Source organism: Sycon ciliatum, chromosome 1, assembly GCF_964019385.1.
Source record: "Sycon ciliatum chromosome 1, ocSycCili1.1, whole genome shotgun sequence".
NCBI lineage: Eukaryota > Metazoa > Porifera > Calcarea > Leucosolenida > Sycettidae > Sycon > Sycon ciliatum.
Genome location: NC_088643.1, coordinates 72,628,221 through 72,654,216, shown reverse-complemented (window position 1 = coordinate 72,654,216; position 25,996 = coordinate 72,628,221). Strand labels below are relative to the sequence as shown.

General features: G+C 48.9%; 2 protein-coding genes across 2 annotated transcripts; one reads left to right on the top strand and one right to left on the bottom strand.

Annotated features, from left to right (window-relative positions):
• The first annotated feature begins 134 nt into the window (after positions 1-134).
• On the top strand, positions 135-20,980 carry LOC135805313 (HEAT repeat-containing protein 5B-like). The gene is made up of 33 exons (XM_065319333.1): positions 135-462; positions 571-785; positions 1,655-1,703; positions 2,819-2,878; positions 3,188-3,337; positions 4,067-4,171; positions 4,639-4,842; positions 5,810-6,034; positions 6,422-6,578; positions 7,029-7,412; positions 7,714-7,866; positions 8,079-8,178; positions 8,709-8,818; positions 9,001-9,164; positions 9,555-9,632; positions 9,994-10,200; positions 10,684-10,752; positions 10,964-11,365; positions 11,596-11,727; positions 11,994-12,185; positions 12,426-12,666; positions 13,343-13,582; positions 14,077-14,180; positions 14,767-14,844; positions 15,100-15,168; positions 15,474-15,618; positions 15,844-15,935; positions 16,360-16,703; positions 16,959-17,121; positions 17,451-17,588; positions 17,933-18,658; positions 19,487-19,700; positions 19,982-20,980. The coding sequence occupies exons 1-33, from the start codon at positions 349-351 to the stop codon at positions 20,281-20,283; spliced, it is 6,126 nt and encodes a 2,041-aa protein (XP_065175405.1). The 5' UTR covers positions 135-348; the 3' UTR covers positions 20,284-20,980.
• Positions 20,759-25,809, bottom strand: LOC135805314 (uncharacterized). Its single transcript, XM_065319334.1, has 4 exons — positions 24,090-25,809; positions 22,992-23,688; positions 22,420-22,729; positions 20,759-21,903 (listed from the first exon to the last, which is right to left on the bottom strand). Exons 1-4 carry the CDS (start codon positions 24,846-24,848, stop codon positions 21,570-21,572), a joined length of 2,100 nt encoding a protein of 699 aa, XP_065175406.1. The 5' UTR covers positions 24,849-25,809; the 3' UTR covers positions 20,759-21,569.
• Between the last annotated feature and the right edge of the window lie 187 nt (positions 25,810-25,996).

Here is a 25,996-nt window from a genome sequence, read left to right as displayed (position 1 = left end):
TACTCGGGTAGACCATGTAGACCTACGCCGTACATGTACAAGACTACCGTAGGTCTACACGTACACTGCAGTTCAACGCTGTGGTTTTGGTGACAGAAGCAGAAGCAGAGATAGATCATGATAGATGCCTATGATCATAGACATAGATGGGGCTGAACGAAACTTACTTAGCCTGTTTTGGAGGGCGAGAACGAAAAATATTCTTTATGGATGGTCCTAGTTCATTTCTAGGATCTATAGCAGTCTAGTCCTATAGATGCGAGGAATTCCGATATAGCAATACAGTAGTATTTTGGGTGATGAAGTCTCACGATTAGTTTCCTGCTGGCTCAAATGTGGAATTAAGCCATGGCGTTGCTACTGGATAAAAAAGTTCTCAAGCAATTGGATGCTAATAAGAAACCAGTTTACATATTCAATTGGCTGAAAGGTGTTGAGGAAAACCTTCCCACCACACCTAAGGTATAGTACTGTTGAACAGTGTATGATCAAACAAAAACAACATGGAGTCTGCGAGGCTGTTCAAATTTCAATCTGTATAATTATTGTTGAACTGCATTGGCACTGCAGGATCAGTTGAAATCATGTCAGAAAGATCTTCAGGAGCAGCTGAACAAACAGTTAGCAGAGGCTCATGGCCCTGCTACCCGTAGTGTGCTGGGTCGCTGTTTTGGACTGCTGTTCTCCTGTGGTGACAGCATGGGCCTAAGAAGCACAATTACTCTTTGCCACGATATGCTCAAGAACCCCAAGGATGATTCTGCGGCGGCTGTCAGTGCAAGACTGTAAGCTGTACATGTGTGTTGGAGATAGGCTATTGCTATTATTATTATTTTATTGTTATTGACATATCCACGACGAGCCCCTTATGTACAACGGCAAAGGAGAGGGTAATGATTACAAATTGTTCGGGAAAGCTACTCAAGTATTGAATGCTCAATAAATGACTGGTGTGCGGGTATACCAGATTCCCATAATCTGCAAGTACAATTATTATTGTTTAAAGCACTATGTGGTGTACAATGTGACCTGTGCGATTATATCGTTAAATGACTACCTGCTATTACTAGCTGAATCGACATGTGTCTACATGTACAGTACTTTGTTTCCACCGTTTGATACTGCATAAAAAAATTGTACAATAATATATTATAATATCACATGTTGATTCAGCTTGTCTTATTGATTGCGGTCATGAAATTGTTGTCTCCTCGCCGTCCGTTTGAATATTTTTTTGGTTGCTGTATTTTGAGCAGCTGACTTTCCGCATGGCATGTAGTACCCCCACCCCGTGAGGCTCCTGATTTTGTCGATACAGGAATGTTCCTTGTGAAGAACGTGTTGGGCAACACGGGTGTGTGTGGTGGTGGTGGTAGTGGGGGGGGGGGGGCAGTGTGAGGATTGCCCGTGTACATGTGATAGGTCTGTGTCTGCCCAGGGAACATTTAGTTCTGACTTTTTTCCAGTTAGCGCATAGTCATTGAAGTATAGGTTGAGCAGTGTACTACTGGCTCTCACTGTATTTGGTCAGTTTGGGATTTCTATCTCGGTATTTCGGTTACTGTCCATCACAGACTCGTGTTTCTCCTATTGTGTACCTTATACGTAGTGGCACGTCAACCATCATTTTTTTTACTGTGGCATTTTCTTGCAGAACTTCTATGGAATGCCTCGGTCATATCTATCTGAAGCTGGGCCGAATGGTGAGGTTTGAATCCATATTCTGTGTGTGTTTTTTAGAGTTGGGAGACCTTCAGCATGGCCACATGAGAAAAAGTTGACCACACTAGAGTATTCACAAAGTTGCTAGATTCCCCACACTTGCTTGGTGTGATGAATCAAGCCTGTGAACACGATAACAGACAGGGCAGCTTCGTAACGAGCAAGGTGCATGTACCACAAAGACGGACCGATGACGTCCCGCACAAAATTCACTACACATCTACCTATCCATCCTAACCAGCATTTTTCGTTCATGAAAGTACTAGTGGAGAAGTTTTGAAAAGTGTTGATTGTGAGCAGCCTGTAGCTTGTTCTTTTCTTGAGTGTAAGTACTGAGAAAAAGTGCAATTTCATTTGTGAAATGTGTGCGTGGTCTGTCGCCGTGCGAACAGAACTTGCAGCACTTGTGCTGATGTATTGCAGGGATGAATGTATTGTCATATTTTCGCATAGCAGTTTCTGCTATACAAAATCACAATTGTGTAGCACTCTTTGATTTTGATTAGCATTTTTCTTTGAAGGTTGGGTGTTTACCACATTGTCCTTCTTGAGAGTGATGCCTGAAAGCCCATTTGCAAAAAAACCAACTGAATCATGCATGTGCACGCAGATTGAGTGCCTGCACCACATACACTTTGCAGCAAGGACCCCAGACACTTTGTCTACACTGTACTGGATGCATGTTACTTGACAGCGAAGGCTAGGCATGGACAGTCTGTATGTATCGCAGTTTTCTGTGAGTCATGGCGACTTTTGAGTAGCAGTAGATTGATTTTGCATCGCAAACTGCGATGCGATACAGGATAAATTCATCCCTGTATTGCCAAGTAGAAACCATACGGCACTCCTTTTTGCTTTGAGTGTGTGTGTATGTGTGTACATAAGTGTGTGTTTGTGTATGTATGCGTATGTGTGTGTCACATGTGTCACATATGTGTGTGTCTGTCTGTCTGTCTATCTGTCTGTCTGTGGTTGTATGTTTGTCTGTGTGTCACATGTGTGTGTGTGTGTGTGTGTGTGTGTGTGTGTGTGTGTGTGTGTGTGTGTGTGTGTGTGTGTGTGTGTAAAAATATTGTGTGTGAATATGGCGGTGTAGGCTGGTCCATCCTTCCAAGACTCCGCACAGTTGCTCTTCAAAGCTGTCAAGTACTCGGAGGTATGTTTGATTCATGGCAATGATTGTACGGTGCTATAGTATTTGTGGCCATATTGTGGTCTACACGGCTTAAAGCAAACCGCTATGTATGGGTATGGGTGGTAGTGTTGCTGTTGGTGTTGGCAGAGATACTGGTACCCCGTTGCTTGGCCAGGCCAGTCAGACTGTGTGTGTGTAGTCATTGCAAGTATAGTATACAACTTGTGTACTCTGTGCTAGTGTTCTTGTTGGGAATCATTCTTTGCATCTGTATTAGTCGCAAATCTTCTTCTAACACGTTTCACTCCGATTGCTTGGACCATCTGACAGCAACAAGGCAAGGCGGAGATATTGCAAGCTTTCCAGCGTTTACTGATCGGTTTGGCCGACGGCGCTAGTGCCATTCACAAGGACATCTACCGGTTGGCCAAGTCCAGTCTGACAGACAAGTCCATGTCCGTGCGCTGTGCAGCTGCTCGGGTATGTGCCGTTATGTGATGTGTCCACTGTCCAGTGTGTCCAGTGTGTCTCGTGTGTTACTTGAGCGTGGCCGGTTTGCTGACTGCAGTCAGCAGGTTGTAGGGAAAGCTGCCTTGTTCCTTTCCCTCGGGGAAGGGTAGGCTTTTGTGTTTGCGCGCGCGCGAGTGTGTGTGTGTGTGTGTGTGTGTGTGTGTGTGTGTGTGTCCCATATGGTGCAGTGGTATGTGCAGTCGATTTCCAATCGAGAGGTTGCGGGTTCAATTCCTGACGATTATGGTCGCACACATCTTTCTTCTTTTTCTCATTCTCCTAGCTCTTCTTTCATTCTCCTGGGTGGTTACCAACAGCCAGTGTATACCGGAGTATGTGGTGTGGTGTGTGTGTCAAAAAGAAAAAAGAAGAAGAAAAAAATGGAAACAAAGAAAAAAATAATATTAGGAATTCACTGGCCAGAAAAAAGCCACTTCAATCAGCTGTGTGGTGGATACCAGGCTAAAAAATAGTGGCGGTCAATTCATCAGCCTTGCAAGCTGTTGAATGGTGTAATCCCAGCACAAGTTGCTATGTCTAACATAGCTGTTCGCTATCTTCGCTTCCGCGATGGGCAGATCTGAGGTCTGAGGTGTGTGTGTGTGTTTGTAGTGTGGTCCTGGCTTCTTGCTTTTGTAAGGTGTCTCCTACTTGTGCTATTCTCTAATTCTCCTCTTGCCTGTTTTCACTTCACTGCAGTGCATGCTGGAGCTTCAGCAGTCTGCCTTCTTTGTGTACACTACGGAACTGGATGCAGTTGTGTCTGCCTGCGTCCGAGGACTGGATGGTGCTAGTACATACGAGGTAGGGGAAGAAGCTTTTGTTCTGCACTGCCACATATTAACGTTGACATTCGATGTGGATGCTTTAGTATCAATGTACATGGTACTAGTGCCCCCCCCCCCCCCCCCACACACACACACAAACAAAATTATTGTATTGGTCACACAGTCTCTTGTAGGCGTACTACAGTATGCACATTGGAAGTGCACATTGTACAGTAACTAGTGCATGTTTGAAGTAGGGTACTATTAAGTGCCGGAGAATAGGGGATCAGCGTTGTGGTGCACGTCCGTCTTATTTTTCATGTACCACAGTCTACAATGTACAATGTACGTGCAGTTGAGTCACCGCGTGTGCATATATCAATATGCTGTGCCTGGCGAAATCCCAGCCTGTCCATTGACACCCGGCAGAACTCTACTCCAACTCACAATACCAGTGGATTGTCTGCTGCTCTGTCTGCTGCTCTCTTGTGTTGACTGCTGCAGGCTCGCTGCACTATCGCTGCCTTGATGGGTGGTGTGCTTGCTACTACTCAGCAACCGCTACCATACCTGCCACCAGGCACCAAGGTTCCCAAGAGAGCAACCATCGGTGAAGTCCTCAGTATGCTGGTCAACGCGTTTGTACGCGGCAGCGGCGACCTGCTGAAGAGCTCTGTGAGCCGAGAGCTGCGAGTTGGTGTGACCCAGGTATGTGTGTTTGCCTTTGGTGTGTGTTTTGAGGCTGCATGTAGCTGGCCTTGTGTTTACCGTCTTGGGGCAAAGCAGTCTACTCTTCTGGCAGGCACGCTTGTGTGTGTATGTGTGTTTGAGGGGGGGGGGGGGGGGGGGGGCGCACGTGTGTGTGTGTGTGTGTGTGTGTGTGCGCATGTATGTGTGTGTGTGTGTGTGTGCGTGTGTGTGTGCATGTGTGTGTGGGTGTGGGTGCGCATGTATGTGTGTGTGTGTGTGCGTGTGTGTGCGTGTGTGTGTGCGTGTGTGTGTGCATGTGTGTGTGTGTGTGCATGTGTGTGTGTGTGTGTGTGTGCGCGCGTGCGTAGGCATGCGTGTGTGTGTGTGTGTGTGTGTGTGTGTGTGTGTGTGTGTGTGTGTGTGTGTGTGTGTGTGTGTGTACCTTTGCGCTGGTGTTAGAACAATGTCCTGTAGTTTCAGTTCTACAGTAGTAGTAGACTGTAGTAGATAAACAGACTCCTTCCTGTACTCACATTTTGTTGAGCTTGAGTAAAGCTATTTTGTCAAGTAGATAGACAGAGCATACAGAGTGTCACCGTGGCTGTGCGTGCTACAGGCGCTAGAATATTAATGTCCATACAAGTACACGTACAATTGTCTGATTGTGCTTATTGCTTAGCTGCTGGACACTTCTTGTTCTTTGGCTGCAGTTTTGTTAGGATCTAGGATGGTAACTCTATGCTCCCAGACTAATGACATGTATAACAAGTAGAAGAGGATGAGTAATTTGTTGTAACTCTGAGTTTCATGCACAAGACAATCGTGGGGCAACACATGTGTGAAACTCGGAGTTGCAGCGAATAATTCATCCTCCTCTACTTGTTGTAGGTAGCTCTGCCCTTGGGCATCGAGCACTCTACTGAACAGCTTGGAACCTTTCTGCTTTAATGACATGTACATGTACATTGTGTGTTGTACTGTACAGGCTTTCGTTGCCTTCTTGACTGGCCTGGGCATGAACGGTGTGGAGCGGCACATCAGCACTATACTTTCTCACCTGATGGACATGCTGTGCCAGCCGAAGGCGATGGGGAACACGCACGTGGAGGCCGTCTACACGCGTCGCTGTGTGGCCTTCATCCTGCGCCGTATCTTCGGCCGGCGGCTGGGCGAGCCGGCCCAGCTGCAAGCTGCCCGAATCATATGTCAGGTATGGTGTGCTAGCGTGTGCTGTATACAGTTCTGGCTAGAAGAATTTGATCTCGTGAATTAAATATAGCACCGTGTTCAAGTGCACGGACGGGTGTGTGTGTGTGGTGTCACGCCGTATAGGGCCTGGCATAATCCTGGGGTCAGAGCCGTACCGGGGTGTAAGATGCATCACCCTCCTGGAGGTAAAATGCCACACTCCAGTTAGTTTTTGGATGTACATGAATGTTCGAGCTCCGATTTGTGGCAAAAAACGTGCGGAATTGAAATGCGGTAGAAGTCTGCAATAGTTGTATGTTGCAATGTGTAAGTACACATTCTAGTAGCAGGCCAAACATGTAGTTCATGGTAGTTGGATCTCTTGCTTCCAATTTTCTTGTCATGACAGGAAGTCACGAAGCGACTCGGTGGCAAGGATGGCAATGGAGGTGGTGGTGACGATAGCGACACCAGTCAGTCACAGCATGCCGTTGCAGTGGCCATGCAAGAGCTCGGTGGACTTCTACTGGGTCTGAGTTCCCTGGCATCCACACTGTTCACAGAAGGTGAGCTGTGCACGACTGTGTAGCATTGGCCTTTCTCTGTACACTTACTACTGTAGTCTGCACATCCTTGACTTTAGAAGAGTCGACGAGGAGACAAAAGTTTTAAAATTGCAATGAATAAGATAAAGTGCACAGTTATTCTATGTTATCATGCATCTACTAGTACAAACATCATCAAGGAACGATTGTTGGTTGTCTCTAAGAACGTTTTCTTGTGATGGTCATCAGTTAGAGTACAGTTGATGATGTTTGTACTAGTAGATGCATGATAACATAGAATGACTGTGCACTTCATTTTATTCATTGCAATTTCTTTTAGAAATTAATGTTTGCTTGGCGATGAGTTGGACCTGTGCTTCTTTGCGTATGTGTGTGCGCGTGTGTGTGTTTGTGCGCGCGTGTGTGTGTGTGTGTGTTTTGGTGTTATTCGTTTCCTCACCCTGCCCCCAGGAACTGGCCAGTTTGGCATGCTTGGGACGGCTATCCACCTCGCTCTGCTGCACCCGAGCCGCGCCGCCAGCCTGGCCGGTGCATGGTGCATGCGCTGTGCAGCCATTGCCATGCCATCGCAGCTCACCTTGCTCGTGGAGCAGTGCCTGAAGCAGCTGTCCTCGCCCAAAGCCACTGCGGAGACCATGCAAGGCTACGGTCACGGCCTGGCCGCGCTGCTGGGCTGTGTGCGCCAGCACTGCCCGCTCGGCTTGCCGCAGAGCAAGAGCAAGGCTGTGTTCAGCCTGGCCGAGGAGATCCTGCGCTCTGCCTCGCAGAACACGCGCATGGCACTGGAGCGGACACGTGCTGCCTGGACCATTCTCAGCGCTCTCATGACATTGGGTTAGTAATGGGGGGGAGCTGGTGGCTCTTACATCTTACCTTTGTACCGTGATCATCATTCATGATTGCCTACTTTCGCAAAAGTAGGCCAGGATACATGCATGTGGGAGAGGGGGAGGGGGAGTGATCGTGAAGTGCTGGCATGATTATGTTTGACATCCCTAGCTATGGAGCATGTGGGTTGTCAAAACTCTATCATTCCTAAGGAATTGTTTGTTTTGTGCCTCCGGTATATCTGTGAACAAAGCCAACAGCTGCCAGCCAGCCGTGATACATCTGTCCGTTGTTGTTTTATCTCCAGGACCAGGAGTGGTGCGCCCCAACGTGCCACGGATGTTGCTGCTGTGGCGTAATGCCTTCCCACGATCTGCAAAGGAGGGCGATGCCGAAAAGGCCAAGTTTGACCAGTTCCAGTGGCAAGTGGCGCTAGTTAGTCGCTCCGGAGCACTTTGCGGTAAGTCAACCTGTACAGACATCTACTCTACATAATTGTATCATGTCGTTGGCTGTTTCTCGTACTATCTTTTAAAATAAGTTTGAATTAAGTTCGCATCACACTTCACGTTTGATAGGTTTGAATGCTGAGCATTTGCAAAGTGTTAGTATTTGTTCTGCATGTTCATTATTATCCTGTTTTTTTTGTGCCTGATTCCGTGTGCCCTGTAGCCATCAAGTACTTTGTGCAGTGCTGTCCAGACCTACTGACCGACGATGTGTCTCGACGTGTTGTGGCCGTGCTTGAGTGTGCGCTCAGCACATTGTCTGGGTATGTGCTTGTGTGTGTGTGTGTGTGTGTGTGTGTGCATGTGTGTGTGCATGTGTGTGTGCGTGTGTGCATGCGTGCGTGCGTGTGTGTCTGCTAAGTTGATGCTGGAATGTGTTTGTGTATTTGTGTGTGCATGCATACGTGCACATGTGTTAACAACTACATTGTATTGTTGCCTTTGTCAGAGTTACTGCTATTACATTGTGCTTTCTTTAAAATTCCGCTTAAGCGATCACTGCAATAAAACAACCCATGCTTTTATGCCTTGATGCATACGTCTGAGATAACTCCTGTCTTTCAATATCTCAGAGACCAAAGCATATATCAACATATATGCAGACTTGTGTTGAAACTGCTCGTATGTGTCGATATTTCGACTCGATAAGCATCCATTTTCTGAGATCTGTGGGGTGTTCATAAAAAATACAGGCTTCTCTCTACTCAATGTGTATGCTGGATTGCAGGTGACAGTAGATACAATAATCATGCTGCTGTTGTTTTGTTCGTGTGTGCTGTCTCGTGGCTTATAGCATGAGTGGGGTTTGCAAGCAGCATGGCGTACCGTTGAAAGCAGCGGCAACCATGGTGCGTTTACGCCTCTACCAGTCCTTGCTGCAGCTCAGCACGGCAACTTATGAGAGTAAGATTTCCGTATGACACGCCATTTCCGCTGCATATATCTCACCTTTATTACTTTAATTTTAATACGAATGTTTTTTTCCTGATGTGTTGGGGTATACTTTCGCCTCCCTTGAAACATTTTTTGTTTTTTACTTTGAGGTAATGATATCCACCACTGTTCATGGCTGCTTTTCTCTTCAGGTTTATTCGGTAGTCTCCTTCGGGAAATGGTGGCCGACTTTACTCTGACAGAGAATCCAGCCAGCATCAGTAGCTCTTTGCTGAGATCTTTCTGTCACATGGAGGACAGTGTCTTGCTGGGTTCCTGGAGCGAGGAGACTGACGACAAGCTGCTGGAGGACCAGGTGAGCCATGGCTTTCGTGTTTGTAGTGCAACACCTCTCTCTCTCTCTCTCTCTCTCTCTCTCTCTCTCTCTCTCTCTCTCTCTCTCTCTCTCTCTCTCTCTCTCTCTCTCTCTCTCTCTCTCTCTCTCTCTCTCTCTCTCTCTCTCTCTCTCTCTCTCTCTCTCTCTCTCTCTCTCTTTGCCTGAGTCTTCATGATTCCCTGCTGTCACTTTTCTCGTGAATGAAAGGGAGACAGTTTTAGCTTGCATGGTTGTTGCTGTTTTTGGTGGTAGCAGTGGTGGTGATGGTGTCATTGTCGTCACCACCGCCGTGTCCATTGCCACTAGTATTGTGCTTGTTTGCTGAGTGAGTCGTTATTTTCTTGTACTCTCGGTGTTGTTGGAGTGCAGCTGCAAGGCAACAGTGCCTCAGGATCAGGTGCTCTGGAGCATGACATGTCATGTCTCTACGCCCAGGACCAACCACTGGTATGTTGCTGCCTTTGTTCTGCTTATGAGCTGCTGCTGTTGCTGGTACTGGTGCTGTTGCTGGTACTGGTGCTGGTACTGGTACTGAAGCTATTTGATGCATTCTAATCAACATCGTCCATGGTGCTGTTCTGAGCATCTATAACTTTATGTAGGCATTGCTAGTACATGTATTTGCTACACACCATATCTTTGCTGTTTGGTTCAGTTTCAGCTTGATAATAGTCCCTGGAAATACTGGTACACTGTACTTACTCTGTATTCATGATGGCCACCGTTGTGTATGTGTGTGTTATAATGTACCTGAAATTTTATTTATTGCCGAACTTGTACAATTTGCTTTTGTTTGGTTTTGAATCAGGATGGCTCTATTCCGGGTCCTCTGCCACTGGGTGTTGCTGTCATTGACTCATCCGTGGCTTTGTTTGGACAAGTGTTCCCCCGCGTGGCCTCCAAACATCGCCTGCAGCTGCTCAGTCATTTTGGCGACTGCATTCGAACTGCCAAGGCTGCTCGTCAGCAGCAAATTCAGATCAACATCTTCACGGCTTTCCTGGCGGCTCTGAGGGTAAGCTGACACTTTTCAACTCCATAACTGCTTGAAGTCCTGCCTGGGAGCGGTTTTTTCCAGCCGTGCTGCTACCCACAGTCAACTGGGAGCTTGTGGCCAGGCACAAGGGATACATTAATGTGGCTAATGGGGCTTTCGGCACTTGTGTCAGTGGTTGTGGGACTTATCCCCTCACCCCCATCGCTATGCGCTGCATCTGTCACAATGTTGGGACTTTAACACTGGGTAAATGTTCGCTTTCTTGAACGTTGACGGGGATATACCTTCGCTGGTGAGATCCATATGATCGAAACACAACGGCTGTATGGGGAAAGCATGATTCACTATAATTTGGAGTCGTGTTGCTGGTGTGAAGAATGAGGTAGGCTGGAGAGCGCATGTGACGGGGGAGTTCTGTTGAAGTGCATTGTAATACTGTACGTCCAAGTAGCATGAGTGTTCCTGTTTGTCTCCTGTTTTCTGTTTGTCCTCTGTTTACAGGGCCTGGTGGACCATAAGAGTGGTCTCAAGGAAGCCGAGCTGATCTCTACTGCCAATCAACTCATCACCGTAAGGACGGCTGCCGCAATAGCAGGAGTACATGTATTATGATAGTGGTTATGTACTCTTGACACAATGAGCATGGCACGGCAGCAAGTTCTGGGCTTGTTGTGTTTGTCTGCTGTAAGTGTGTATATTATATTCATTTGAAGTTTGAAAAGTGTTCCCCGTGTGTGTGTGTGTGCGTGTGTGTGTGTGTGCGCGCGCGCGCTTTGCACAGGGTGCCCTGGCCAGCTCTGATGCCACACTACGCTGTGCGGCTGGTGAGGCGCTGGGTCGGATGGCGCAGGTTGTGGACGACGGCAAGTTCCTGGCCAACACAGTGCAGGCATGCTTCGAGACTCTGAAGACGGCACGTGACGCCGTATCGCGCACGGGTCACTCGCTGGTCCTGGGCTGCTTGCACCGGTACACTGGTGGCATGAGCTCTGGTCATCATCTCAGTGCCAGCGTTGGTATTCTGCAGGCGTTGGCACAGGATAACAGCTCGCCGGCTGTGCAAGTCTGGTCTCTGCATGCTCTCGCACTCATCGCCGATACCGGCGGCCCGCTGTTCCGTAGCTACGTGCAGCAGACCCTCTCGCTTGTTGTTAACCTATTGCTGACGGTATCATCCTCACAGGTATAGTTGGCCATCGACCCTGGCTAGATTACGAACCACTTGTATGTGTTCTATTGTGCCAATGCTATGTGATTGTGACGTGTTGTTGATTTGTGTTTCTGGGCTGTATTAAACTGTGCATGAAATGCTATAACAGTTGTGTTGCCAGCTACCTTCAGCCTTGCCATGTATTTCTGTTAAAACTTGACTTGGTTCATGCTTGCCCAATCTGCTGTGTACACCTGTTTCAGGTCGATGTTCACCAATGTCTTGGCCGTTGCCTGCAAGCCCTGGTCACTACGCTCGGTCCGGAGCTCGTCGGTGGTTCATCATCGGTGGCTGACATGCGCAGCTCATGCCTTGCCGGGTGTGCAGTGATGTTGGTAAGCAATGGGCCTGTGCAATCATATAGTTATCATCTCTTCCTTTTTGGCACGAGTGCCTATGATGTTTTACGTACAGCAAGATGATTTTCTCATGTGGCCAGAGTTGACAATGGGAGCTGATTTTACCACAAGGATTTAAGTTGTGGCTATTGCGTCGTGTATCTTAGGCAATTTTTGTTCTGTATCTTCTTTGAGCAGAACCTGAATGTATGTGGATTGCTTGTACAGTATCACTGTCTTGTTTGTGTCCTTTGCATTTGCAGAGCCATCCGGATGCTATCGTGCGCGTATCCGCCATCCAGTGCTTGCAGCAGATCCAGCTGTTTGCACCGTCGGCGGTCGCTCTCGTCCAGCTCGTCCCGTGCTTGTGCGAGTCCCTGTCCAACAAGCACCTGCTCCTTCGCCGTGCTGCTGCCGCTTGCCTCCGTCAGCTGGTGCAGCGACAGGCGCAGGAGGTGAGGCAATGCACGCGCGCGGGGCTCGGGCTGCGGGTCCCTCACAGACCAGCTTCTCCAGTTTCTGTGATTTCCTGATGCTGAGACGTTGTGGCCAAACTAGCTCTGCTGTTACACTTGTACGATAATATACTTATGGTGTTCACTACCTTTGCGTCATAGTACCAGTATGTGTGCGAATGTTTTATCTCTGATCCAGATGTGTACTGTAATTTCTGTTACTCTATCAATTGTGCGCAGGTTGTGGCTACTGCGAAGAAGTTTGGCGGTGGAGTAGTAGCATCTGCTCCGCCGTACGCACCCTCCAAGTGCTTGGAGTCTGCTCTCTTGGGTATGCTCGACGTGGAGATTGACACCCAGCTGCGGTCGGATATCTGCGACACGTTTACCAATCTGTTGTCGACGTGTGCTCCGGCGCAGCCCCGCCACTGGCTCATGCTGTGCTATGCTGTCCTGTCGGCTGCTGCGCAAGTCGATTCAGGTCAGTGGAACTTCAAATTTACACCTTGCACCAGTGGACGGCCTAGTGCTCACTGATCTAGGACTGCACAGCGCTTGGCGCGACATTGACTCGCATGAACTGTTCATAGTCTCTTTCGAAATGAATTGATGGGTCAGATCTGCATGGGAGTTACAGACCCGCAGTTACTAATTTAGCATACTGTAAAAGCAGCAATTTTCGGTGGTGTTTTTTTCGGTCACTTCGGTGCCGACAATTTTTACCGAAAATAAAACACACCGGAAATTTGGGTACATGTGCTTGTATGTACTACATGTACTAGAACACTTACCTGGAAAGCGGGTTTACCGAAAATTTCCCTCCGCCGGTTTTGGAGAATACCGAGAATTTCTGCTTTTACAGTACTCCTTACCCCTGAATCAAGCGTATACACTCTCCAACGCTTTCCAGGCATGGTTTACACTATGTGTATTGTGTACATGTACATCCAAGCCTATGTGCTCGAGCCCATGAACTGAAGCTTGGGAATGCAGCTCAAGTCCTAACAGGGGTTTTTTCAGCGAACAGGTAGAGTGTTTTCCATTCATCAAAACATCCACTGTTTTAGAAATCGAGCGACTGTAGTGAAGCTCAATGTATCATGCCTGTATGTGTTCTGTGTTCTGTGCCTCTCTTCTCTGTGTGTGTATGCATACAGGCGGTGGTGCCCCACAGGGTGGTGATGGCGATGAAAAGGTCGACGATGACGAGGACAATGAAGCCATGGTGACAACGGCGCCCGTCGAGGACAAGCAGAAAACAGAGACGATTGCGCCCTGCTGGCCGTCCAAGGTGTTCGCTGTGCAGTGCGTTGAGAAGATCATGAATGTCTGCCACAACCACACCAGCACCCATGTCAACTTCATGGAGGCCAGACAAAAGAAGGCAGCTGGCCAGGGTGAGGGTTGCTGCTCTGCCACGCTGTGCTGTACCAAGAGGCAGCTCTGTAGCTCTGTAGCTCTTCTCTTCTTTGAGAAGCAGGCGGGAATGTCCTTGGAAGAATTAGATTTGAGAGAGGCTTAGTACGACGTACGTGAAAAGTGCAGGGAAATGGAGATGACCGCGATAGTGTTATGATATGTGACTTTGCATGCATAGTATCAAGGTCAGATAATGCTCCATTATACAGTCATCGTGTAGTGCGAATTCTCTGTAGATGGTTTCTTGTTGGGGCAGTTGCTTTTCATGTACCAATATCCTGGACTACTGTTGTGCTCGGTGAAATCCGACCCAAAGTGCATGTTTGGCGGCCTCAACTTGCATGGCCCTTGACACCCTGGAAGTGGCACGAATGTGGCTGGACGTACACATGTACAAGTATAGTGATGCAATCGGAACTGGTCCAGGGCGTCAGTTTTGCTTAAACTGTCGTTTGATGCTTTCCATTTGCAGGTGATTATCTCGTTCTGCAGTTGCTGGAACTGGTTAGGACTGCCTTCATGGCGTCAACTGGAAATGTCAACTCGGTCAGAATTGCGGGTCTCAAGGCGCTCAAGGTGAGCGAGCACTGATTTAGTTTACTGCTGCAGCATGTGGGGTTCATGCGGTGTGTTTTGTTTTTGGACTGTGATGGTCAAGTAGTTGTGTCCGTATTGTGCAATGAGCCAGCGATGCTGCATTGGGTAGTAGCAAGAGGACATGAAACCTAGAGCGTGCGGCTTGTGACTTTTTGCATAGGTGTCTGTCAAGACGAAATTCCTGAATTATAATCATAGTTAATCCAGATAGGCGGCGGGAAGTGGCGTAGTGTGTACAACTGAGCTGCAGTTGTGAGATAGGCGGCGGGAAGTGGCGTAGTGTGTACAACTGAGCTGCAGTTGTGCAGCAGAAGATCTGGTTGAATCCTGCTTGCATACACTGCATGACTAAAATGATGTAATCCAGGAAATGCGCCGTGGCGGCAACCCATTCGAGCAGCGCCTGTTTACATGTACTCTCGATAGTAGTGATTTTGGTACCTGTTTTGTATGTGTGTGCCTTCCTTCTTCTCCTTTTTTTGCCCTGCGTTATCTCATTCCCTGTGTGCGTGCGTGTCCTTGACGTGACTATGCTTGCTGGTGACGTGTTCCTGTGTCCTTGCAGCACGTTATTGAAATGTTTGCACATGTACCGGATGCAGACTATGCTGGCCATGCTCTGCTGGAACAGTACCAGGCTCAGGTATGTGCATGGGGCTACGCCATGTATATGAACTACGAATGTAGGTTCTTCTACTGCTTCTGAGTGTCTGATGTCATCACTTGCATGGTGTGCACAGAATTACCACTGACGGTATCCTGGACATTAACTGCTGCTGCTGCTGCTGTCAGTAGTGCAGTCCACTTATACAAGTAGTTTTCTTGCATTAGTGGTTACATGTATGGGCATGTAGACATTGAAGTGAATATGACTCTGCTGTCTGTATGTTGCCTGTAGATTGCAGCTGCTCTGCGGCCAGCGTTTGCTGCTGATACACCACCGGATGTCACTGCAGCCGCCTGCCAGGTACATGCTTTGATTGATTTTGTAATTGTGTGTGGCCTTGAAAATGTAGCGTAACTCAGTATTCCAGCTCTTGCTCAAACTTCTGAGCTGGGTTTTTATTCGCATACTTGTCAGCTTTACCTAAGAGAATAAGTATGGCAAGGGCACATGTGTCCTTCCAATTAAACCCGTTCTATCGTTACTATAATTATGCCCTTTTCCGCTGGATTTACCGGATGTTAGCGGCCGTCGTGAGTTCCCTCGGGGAACGTACACGATAATTAAATTTTAGTATTTTACTTTTATTATATGCCTTTTTGGTGAAGGTCTGCAGTACCTGGATCAGCAGTGGTGTGTCCCGTGAGTTATCGGATTTGAGGGCAGTGCAGACGTTGATGGTGTCCTCACTCAGCAAAGTACGCACTAGAAAGGAAGAGCTGGAGTCCGGCACTAGCTCGGGCGAAGCCAAAGGTCAGTTGATATGATCTTCTGTTTTGTGCATCGTACACATCTCATTCCAAGTATTCCAGCTCAGTGATTTCCCTTTCTCGTTTGCAACATATTAGTTTTTTATTTTAATGCATTCTGTTGTAAAATGTTACTTGACAGGCTCAGTTGTGCCGGTCAATCTTGCAAATCTCCTGGGTTTGGCGCCTTGTTAACGATAGTAGTTTGCACCTCTCTGTCTGCTTGCAGATGGTGACAACAGCATGGAGACAACAAGTGGCCGCTACAACGAAAGCACAGCCACCATGGAGAAACTGGCTGTGCTGACCGCGTGGGCTGAGGTAGGTATCAGCAGTGCAATGTTGCAGGTCTTTGCCGAAGAAGCAATGTTGCAATGGCGGCTGGGATGGAGTTTCTTCTATGCACAGGTCGTGTTCTTTCTCCCTTTATGGCCGCCAGTACTGTGAGATCACTGGCATGTGACCACTCTAGTGTGCAGAGGATGCTATGCTATCTATACACAGATTACACACAACTCATACCTGTAGACTAGCAAACCGAAGAAGCTGTGTTCTACAGTGCAGATATCCTATGAAGTTTTAGCGGGGTTAGCTGCTTGCCGGATATTCTGTGACATTTCGGCGTGGCTGGCCGCTTGCCAGCTTTGGGTGCTTTGGGTGCTTTGTCACTTACCTGCCTTGTTTTAGCATCTGATCTTTGCAATTTATTTGTGTGTTATCCCTGTATACATGTACATTCTTACAGGTGTTCATCAAGGCTCGGCAGTCAGCAAACAGCAAGTCGGACACGCCGGCCGCCATCGATGAGTTTGGCGACCCGGTTGCGTCCACGGCACCCGACCTGCTGCAGCTGGTGTTGCCGGAGCTGCAGCGGCTGCGTCGCTTCTGGCTGCTGTGCCTGCGCGACCACGCCATGCTGGAGCTGCCGGCCCAGTTTGCACCGCAGCTGCCGCCCGACGGCGGTGCGTTCTACAGCAGCGCCACGGCCGAGACGGCCGCCGGCTACTACACGCACAGCTGGCCACCGCTGCTGCTGGCTGCCGCCTACTGGATGAACAGCGATGATATGCAGTCTTCGACCACTCAGAGGTATGCTGCTGCTGGTCGTGTCACAGCCAGCCATGTGTATCTAGAGCGTGTGTACTTCTCTGGCAGTTGTTCATGTTCAGATTGGACAAACTGTGTGGATGCTATTGTGTTTGTGCACACGTGCATGTGTTCCTGGCATAATACTTCCCCTGGGGTAATACTGTCCCTTGGATAATACTGCCCCTGGGTAATACTATCCCTGGCATAATACTGCCTCTAGAGTGATACTGTCCATTTTCCCTTTGGTTGTTACAGCTCATCAAATGGCCGTTCATCTAGTCCTGCGCAGGCATTGTCGTCCGGTAGCAGTGATCAGGATCGGTTGGACCGCTATCGTCTGGTCATGGGACTGGCTGTCAAGTCACTGTGTGGCTCACAGTCCGACCAGCCCAAGAACAGCCAATGCCTCTGTGTGCGGGTAAGGGGAGAACAATTGTTTCGGATACGTGTGTACATGTGTACTGCAGCCAACAAAAGGAAACTGGCTGATTGCACAGGATCGAAATGAACGGTGGCTGGTGAAAGTGCACAGACCCACAGTTTAACTTGTACACGGTATGTATAGTGTATATACATTGCCAAACCGCTCACATACCGTAGTAGCTACATGTACATGTAGTAGAAAGCGCTAGACAAACATTGTGTATTGGTTCTGAGCGCTCGGAGTCTTTTGACAACTTCAACTGCTGCTTCTCGATTTTTCCTGGACGTTTTTTGGGGGCTGTGTGTTTCTGTCTGTTTGTACAGAGTCTCCTGCAACTGTTCAGTTGTGCTTGGCCATGTGAACAGCTGGCTCAAGACAAGACAATGCTGGTGGAGCTGCTAAGTGTGCTGCACCGTGTGCTGCTTACTGCTGACCTAGAAACACAGCAGGACGCCATACAGGTAAGCTGCAGCCGCAGCATGGAGCGGTACAGTTTTTTCTCTCCACGTGTGCATGTGTTTGTAGAAGCGGAGAATTGAACATCTCTCTGCCCTGTAATATACGGTATGATGATTTACCCTTACTATTTATTTAAATAAGCGACGAGGCCACAATAGTTTTAGAATTGCAATAAACAGAACGAGCTGAACAGTCATTTCACAAAGGCTTTATTAGTATTTATTGAAAGAATTTAAAATCGTCATACTGATTGTCCGATGCAAGCACTTAAAAATATACTGCTCTTTGACTGATTCTCGTTGTTTCTTTGGTCTTGTTACTCATGCCCACTATCCACACTACCCAGGTTGTCAGTCTTGTTCTGACTGCGTACAAGAGTCAGCTAGCCAAGGAGCGTAGCAGTGCTGACTGTGATGCCAGCCGCGGCAAGGTGGGCGAAGGTGGCCAGGACGGTGATCTACAGCCCGGTCATAGTGTGGTGTTCGTCACGCTGGAGGTGTGCCTGAGCGCCATCGTGCGCACTTTCCCCATGCTGTCGCCGCAGCATGTCAACACGTCGCTGGCCGGCGTCGACCAGGCGCACACGCGCCAGCTGCAGCGCTCCACCAACGTGTCGGCGCTGGAGGCCAGCCTGGCGGCATCGGCTGCCAACATCTTGACCAGCCTGCCGGACCTGTGCACGGCCAGTGGTGCTCTGGCCGTGCTTCCCACACTACTCTTCCTGCTCACCGGCATGCTCTGCGAAGCTAGTGTTCTGGACGCTAAGGGCGAGCAGCGCTTGCCCACCATCTCGGCCAGCTGCCTCGTGGCACTGAAGACGTTGGCATCGTCGAGTGTGGCCTCTCAGAGCGAAGGGCCTAGCGGTGCTCGCTGGCAGTCGTTGCTGGCCTCGGCTATGCTTAGCATTGTGGAAGCAGCCGAGCAGCGGGATGCACAGCGGGATACGTCCGTCATGTTACTGGCCATCGCTGTCTTCACACAGTCGGCGCCAGCTGTGGTAGCTGCGCATCCACAGGTCCAGGCACGCTCTGTTGACATCTTTCAGAGCGCGTTCAAGACCGGAAAAGTTGCGGTACGTCAAGTCACATGCACGCACAAGCGTTGTTATCATGTAGTGTCGATGTGCTTGTGTGTGTGTGTGTACTCGTCCATGCCTTTGTATTTGTGTGTATGGGTGTGTGTGTGTGTGTGTGTGTGTGTGTGTGTGTGTGTGTGTGTGTGTGTGTGTGCGCGCACGAGCGCGTGCGTGCGTGTCTGAGTCTGCGTTCTTTTGTTGCATGTTCCTGATCAGGGACAGGTCAATTTTTCTTTTAGTCAAGTATTCACCACGAATCACCAGTGATATATCATCACTCCTCCTTCTCACAGCATGTACTGTACTTGGAGTGAAAGTGATTTACTACTGAACATTAGCACTTCTTTTTTTTAATGCAAGACTGTTGAACAACTGATATTGATATCCTTGGCAAGCAGGCCGCCATGTTTGGGATGTGTTGCATGTTAGTACCGATACCCATGTAGATCTACAATGTGACATTGCAGGAGACCACACTGCATCCTTGGCGCCCAGTGACGATTCCAGATGGAAGCAGGCCAGCTAGTAACATGCATGCGCGTGCAACGTGTGCCCAATGTGTACTTTAGGCAAGATGTGAAGTTCTTCTGTTTTCATCCTGATGATGGGCGAAAATTTGTTGAACAGTTAAAATGACGTGTGCAGCAAAGAGACGGTATTTTGAGTGTTTGAGTTGGGGGACCCTGATGTGTACATGGCTGCAGTGGAGTCTGCGAGTGCTTGGAAAAGATGTGAAGTAATAAGTTCAAGTAAAAGAAGAAATTGAAATCTAGCTGTGTATTGTCTCCTGTGTCTTATTGTTGTCGTGCTTGTGTGCAACCCCAGGTGCAGCGCAAGTGTGTCCACGCCCTGATCTCTATCTTCCAGTGCCCGGATGCGTCAGTCTCACGCCCGTTCATCCATGCACTGGGCACCAGCATCGTGGAGCGCCTGCAATCTTCAGTGTCCGCTCGGCCAGCCACCGACGAAGAGAGCAACCTGCTGGTTGACTGTGTCCGTGCTGTGGAAGTTCTGCTGGCGACGGCAGAAGAAGCACACCGTGAGTGAACAACTCTTTCTTTTTCTTCTGAGAACTATTCAACTTGCCAATCAGGTTATGTATGCTAGTACTACAATACTATGGCATGGCAGTCATCATGGAATAGAGTAGACATGTGTGTGTGTGTGCATTCCGTGTTGTTGTGACCCTTTCTACATCAACCTTGAATCCCTCTTCAACTGGTCCTGAGACTCTTGGTGCGTGGGCCCCTGATCCATGTGCCAGTCGTATGTGTGTACACACTTTGTAAATCAACTTTGTGCTCCGGTGATATTTTCCAGGTACGTCGATGATGGGATTGCTGGTACCTCTGCTCATTGACCTACTCGCCGATAGTCCCTCCAGCAGTACGCTCAAAATCTTGCATAATTTTGCCCTGGAGCGCGTCAAGGCCATTGGGCCGAAGTTCCCGGCGGCGTTCAAGGCCGTCATCGCCGCCAATCCAGCGCTGAAACAGCGCCTTGAAGCGGCTCTGCGCGGCGCTGCCTCAGCCCAGGCAGCCGCCGCGAGCAAGACAGTGGCTCGCAGTGCTCAGCCAGAGCAGCCCACAATCAAACTGAAGATGAACTTTGGCAAATTCTAATTATTTATTCTGCCGTTCACCGTGTACACGCTACGTACATGTAGTACCTGTGCGTGTGTTCATTCTCGCCTACCTGTGAGATAGTATTTCTAGTGGACAGAGATGAACACGCTGTTTACGAAAGCCGTTCTAGTGCTGTATATATTCTACCCATCCCTATTTTGTGCTTCAGGCTAGCCCTGGAAAATGTGTGTCATTAGCAGCAGGTCTGGTAGTCGGCCTTTGCTCATTGCCCCCTTTCACCTTTTCCTTAGTACATTTAACAATTACCTTCTCAACATCTGCCTTGTTCTTTCAGGACAAGGGCCGTTACTGAGTACGTGAATGCCAATCCCCCTCTTCTCTCGTCAAGGCTAACAGATTTTATGCTTTAGATCTCTCTTTTTAAATGCTATACTTTCTCTTTGTGCAGCCCGTTGTTTCGTTTACAATTATTGCACCTGACCTATCTCTTTGACTGTGTACATAGTTATCATGGTTCTTATACTCTGTAATTTTCTTGCTGAGAAGTATGACACATATAATACGGACTTTCCACGACACTGCACAAAAATCTATGCTGACAAGTAGGATCTCAAAATTGCTGGACAGACTCCGGATGACTGCTTCATGATAACAATTCGTATGTGGGCTGTCTCTTCCCTATTCTTCTGTTTGTGGAAATACACGTATTTACTTCAAGTGAAATAATAATTATTATGATGAAGGCGTGCGTTGCTGTTGGTATCCTGTATCCAGCATGTTTCCACAAGGGTGCTGCTGGCATCCTGTAGCAAGTTCACTGATGGTATTCTGTACCAGGCTCACTGCTGGTATCCAGTACTCGTACAGGCTCACTGCTGGTATTCCGTACCCAGCGTGAATATTTTCACTAGGCTCAATTAATATTTCGCTGACTCAGCATCGGCTAGTTTTTAGCTGACCAAAGTGCAGCGTGGTCCTGCCCAACCCTGTCGTAATGTAACCATGGTAACCTTCGTCCCTGTTCAACTGTCACTGCTCAATTTGGACTGTGGTGATCTGCTGGACTGCACTGGATGGACATTCTGCTTTTTGGGAGCAAGGTGACTGCATGGCCGACGATATGCACACAATGACATCATCTGTTAGCATGTCCTGGGTGTGGCTAGGTCAATGCACTCGGCGCGAGGTCATGAGAAACGAGTCAACAATTCGCTGATTGGCTTACACTTGCAAACTGGGGAAATAAGCATAGAGCAGGTGCAACAAGATTCTCCCCTTGTGCTCTTCTGTGCACATGTCAAAAGTGCTTACACACCCGCTCCTCACAGGTAGCAAGACTTGAGTTTATCATCAACCGAGCCTATCTGCACATGGCCACCGCGGTTGACTGGCCATGACGCTTTGGCCACATACTCTGCCCCTGTTTTCACATCGGACGGCTGGCGGTGCGTCCGTGAGAAGATCGAACCTGCAGTATAGGAATTTCCACCACTGGCAAGTGGCTCATGGTACTGGGCCGAGGCTTTGTCGGTGATCAGTGGCATCCACAAGCGAAGGCGATCGAGCATGAATCCCGGCCAGAACGGACTCATCTTGTCCGTCACTGTAGCGTCCACCTTGCTTTCAGCCGGCCTCCGGAAGCGTGTTTTCATGCCACTGCAGCAAGAACAACAGAAATTACACCGGAGACAACGACAATGACAGCAACAAAATGTAGATAATAGACGTAGCAAAGTAGATTTACATCTGACATGAACACATGCACACAAGCACGTAATACGCAGTGTACTGGTGCAAGTCGATTATCATTACGAGCGCAGATCTACAAGAGCTGCACACAATACATGTGTACTAGTATGCACTTTTCGACCAGACCCCCCAATGAATTTTGTTTGTTTCAGGGACTTGTGCAAACATTTGCGTTGGCCGCTAAGCAGGCAAGTATCCCCCATACGAGTATCATTTCTTGGGTGTAAGCAGGCTGGAGAACAACTTTGAACAGAGAAAATAGAACAGCACTCCTTCTGTAACAGTTTTGATATTCTCACATAGGAGTAGACACATGACTGTGTGCAAGCACTGCAGAGACAGTACTCAGTAGGCTTGAAGGCGTTGCATTCGCGGCATCAATATGCGATCAGGCATATAACCTACAACAAGTACAGTACTTACTTGGCAAAGTTTGTATATTCCTCTAAGGTCATCCAGCAGTCAACCTTTGGTCCGACAACTGCTTTCCCAGTGGACAACCTCATTAACTTTGGCGGCAGTTTCTGATGATCGTCGTCGTATGCATCACGAGAATCAAAGACGTCCTTGCGCTTCTGCACCACCTTCTTTGTTGTCAGCAAACCCAAACTGCGCAGGTGATCGTTGACCTTCTGCTTGAGTGCATCGCGTGACAAGAGATCCTGCGTGCCACCAGGTTGTCTCAGCGACTGGATACATTCCATCACAGGCCTGTCACCAAACGGAACGAGCACTGTCAAGAACAAGCAGAGCAAGTCACAATGGCCATTAGTTACACACTGAAGTTGGCAGCTGCGATCATGACTTTCACTATAAAAAGATATTCCAACCAAATATGAATAATTATTGTAATAAGTAGTGATTCTGCTAGTGAACTCATTCCTATTTTAAATCTCGCCGGCCGCAAAATTGTACATCTCTGAAACCCAAGTCACTGGTGTTTGGCTTGTGGCTTTTAGAGTTCACAGTAGGACTGCCAGGAGGTTGTTGCTTACAGAGTTTCAGTAGGTCTTCATTCAGCGTGAGCCCGTTGTGCCGACACACTTCGACAACCTTCTCGTACTCCTGCCTGACTTGCTCCTGGTATGCGTTGCGCAACCGCTGGACCTCCGCCGGTGCCCTGGGTGCTGCTTCCACCCTTGCCTGGAGTTTAGCTTCCTCGATGACTGACAGTGGCACTTGCTTGGAGGGTAGCAGGGTACGTTTGCCAAATACAGTCTCACCGGAGCCGGGCTTTGAAGACGGGCTGCTTCCCCACAGCGGCCGTGGGTTGCGCAAGTCACTGGGACTCAACAGGGCATGTGTTGACGGGCTCAAGAAGTCGGGCCAGTGCTCGGCAAGTGGAATGTCTTGCCATGGCGTGTCGTCCAACGGCACAATCTCACCGTAGCGTATCCAGCCACTACCGTCCTTGTCGAGCTGGTCCAGGAACAAGTCGACGGCCTCCGGATCCACTCGGAACGCCCGGAAGCCGAACAGCCGCTTGATGTCATTGCGGTGCAGCCGCCCTTTCTGGTGCTCGTCCATGCGTTTGAACAGCGCGACGATGCGGTACTTGTGACGACACAGCTGCTCGTTGATAGCTTCCATGCTCCGCAGGATGGCCCTGCCCTGGCGTCTCTTCTTTCCCCTCCTCTCCTGCTCCAACGCATCTTCATCCATCTCTTCCCACGTGGCATCAAGGGCCTGGAGCTGCAGTAACAGCACCCATGATGACAGACATGACACACAAGAGAATAATGATATCAGTGCTACTGGCCACCAAGTGTTTGACGCAACCAAATTAAAGAAATTGACGAAACCGCCGCCAGGACCCCAATCTTGTCCTGTGCATGTGATGCACAATGTAATACATAATAGCACTGTCCAAAACACAATGCGCTTACTCTTCCATATACTGCTGTGCTGTTCAACGCGTGGTATCTATTTTCCTCCCATTCCCCTTATCAATTCGAGTCCAAGTCTCTCTCTCTCTCTCTCTCTCCCTCCCTCCCTGCACGACGAGAGTAAGCTACTCTGCATACCGCCCTAGATGCAAATTTAGCTTACACTATCTACTCAAGTCAAGTAAGATAAGTTTGGTCCTGTCCTACCTTCGTATCAACACGGTCCGGCTGCCCGGCTGGTAGCCTCCTCGTCGCTGACGACCTCCTTCTGTGAAGATTTTCCAGAACACGTCCGTCTAGCGGCGTGCGGTACTCCGGAGGATTGGACTCAATGAACGTTGCGGTGTTGGCAAACGTGTCAAGTTGATGATTCAGTTCTTTTCTCTTTGCCAACCACGCTGTCAACTCCTCGCAATTCTTTTCGCGCTCTGCTCGCTCAGTAGCATGTAGGTCAAATTCCACGGCTTGAGGCTGGCGACCGTAGTTTGCGAACATAGGCAAAGCATCAATGTCATGCTTTTTGTTAGTTCTGTTGATACCAGCAGAGGGTTTTTTCCATGTATCCATACCAGGAGAGGGGGTTTCCCATGGTGGAGCTGCATGGCTAGCGAGTCGCTTATGCCTTCCCTGACGTTGGATTTCTATCTCGTGCGTTTCGCCGTCTGGAAGTGGCACTGTCTGGCTCGGTGCTACTATTTTACCCCCACTGTCACGCGTGAACGTGCAATCGTGTCTGCGCACTCGCACGGGATGCTCGTCGTTTGGCGGTCCGATCCCCTCAGCTTGGTGGCGGTTTCTCTCCGCTTGGCGTTTCCTCTCAATCTTGTTCCTCTGCAGTCGATCCTGGCACTGTCTGCTAGCAGTGCTGCGCGTTTCTGCTGGCGATGCCTGTGATGCAGGTTCACCAGCAGTCCTCCGACTCCGGGACCATGTAGCCGCTTTGCCACGGTCGGATCTCGCCTCCATATTCCTGCCGGTCAGTGCTACGTGACTGGGCTAACTGTTTTAAAACACAATCACGGCAGTTCACATTCCACTGTTACTGCTTATACAAGCAGAGGCAAGCCACTAGCTGCTTCCAGCTTGCACTACACTGTAGTCTCTGAGCGCCCGCGTGTCACACCAGTGTACTAACGTTAGTAGACTCAGAATCTCATCGCGGACCACTGGAGAATTGTTGCGTTGCGTTGACCCAGTGATGAGATAGCCCCGGTCTCACTGCTGCATTGCTGGGCTACACACCGCGAATCACGAATCGATGCTCAAGTAATTTATTCAAGTACTCAGCGATATCGAGGGTTAATTCTGGAACTCAGCTGCTATTGAAGATATTGCACGACATTCACATTGCCATTGACCTGGGCTTGAAGTACACCAGACAGCAAATGGGCCACGGTTGCCTGATTAGGAGTTCGAACTGTCGTGACCATCCAAGTGCATGTGCCAGCAGAAGCAGCGATTGCACCCTCGCTACAGACTACGGTTACACCCAGGGCTAGGGAGTACTAGCACTCCCCGGTAACAACATGGATGTGTTGTTGCGGGTGGAATCACAGCAGACTTCGCTCTGCCTCATGACATGATACTGCAGTACTTGGTAGAGCGTCTTGGTGTGGATATGCCCTACGATGCACCAGCATCACGTTACTTGTTACCAAAGGAAGAAAGACTCCGTGATTCTACGAGTACGAGATCCCAGTTCTCTGGATTCTGCTGTGTCCGTCGCCAGGGACAGTACGAGTACTCAGTGCAGTGCGCATTAGTCTACTAGTACTACTACTAGTGTGAATAGTCACTGCAACAACCAGATGAATACGCGTGATGGGACCAGAGAGCCCCCTAGAACAGCAGCCCTGGACAGGACCCCGCGGCATCACCCGATCACAAGAACAAGGCACAGTTTTCGTTCCACGACACCTGGCTGGAGCTGGAGTAGACTGTACGAGTAGGGTAGACCTACAGAAAGTCAGAAACTCTTCGGAAACACAGGATATCCCGGATATCGCTATGGTTTCTTGGCTGCTGTTGCCGTTAGCAGCGACTGATACATTTTTTGTTTTATTTATTTTTTACTGAAAATCGTGTTTCTTCTCCGATCGAATTGATTTGAGACT

Coding starts and splice junctions, on each gene's coding strand:
- LOC135805314 (XM_065319334.1), bottom strand. CDS start 24,848: ATGGAGGCGAGATCCGACCGTGGCAAAGCGGCTACATGGTCCCGGAGT. Junction 22,730..22,991: donor TGAAGACCTACTGAAACTCT/GTAAGCAACAAC, acceptor TGTTCTTGACAG/TGCTCGTTCCGTTTGGTGAC. Junction 21,904..22,419: donor GAATATACAAACTTTGCCAA/GTAAGTACTGTA, acceptor TTCTTGCTGCAG/TGGCATGAAAACACGCTTCC.
- LOC135805313 (XM_065319333.1), top strand. CDS start 349: ATGGCGTTGCTACTGGATAAAAAAGTTCTCAAGCAATTGGATGCTAAT. Junction 4,843..5,809: donor TGCGAGTTGGTGTGACCCAG/GTATGTGTGTTT, acceptor TGTACTGTACAG/GCTTTCGTTGCCTTCTTGAC. Junction 9,165..9,554: donor ACAAGCTGCTGGAGGACCAG/GTGAGCCATGGC, acceptor GTTGGAGTGCAG/CTGCAAGGCAACAGTGCCTC.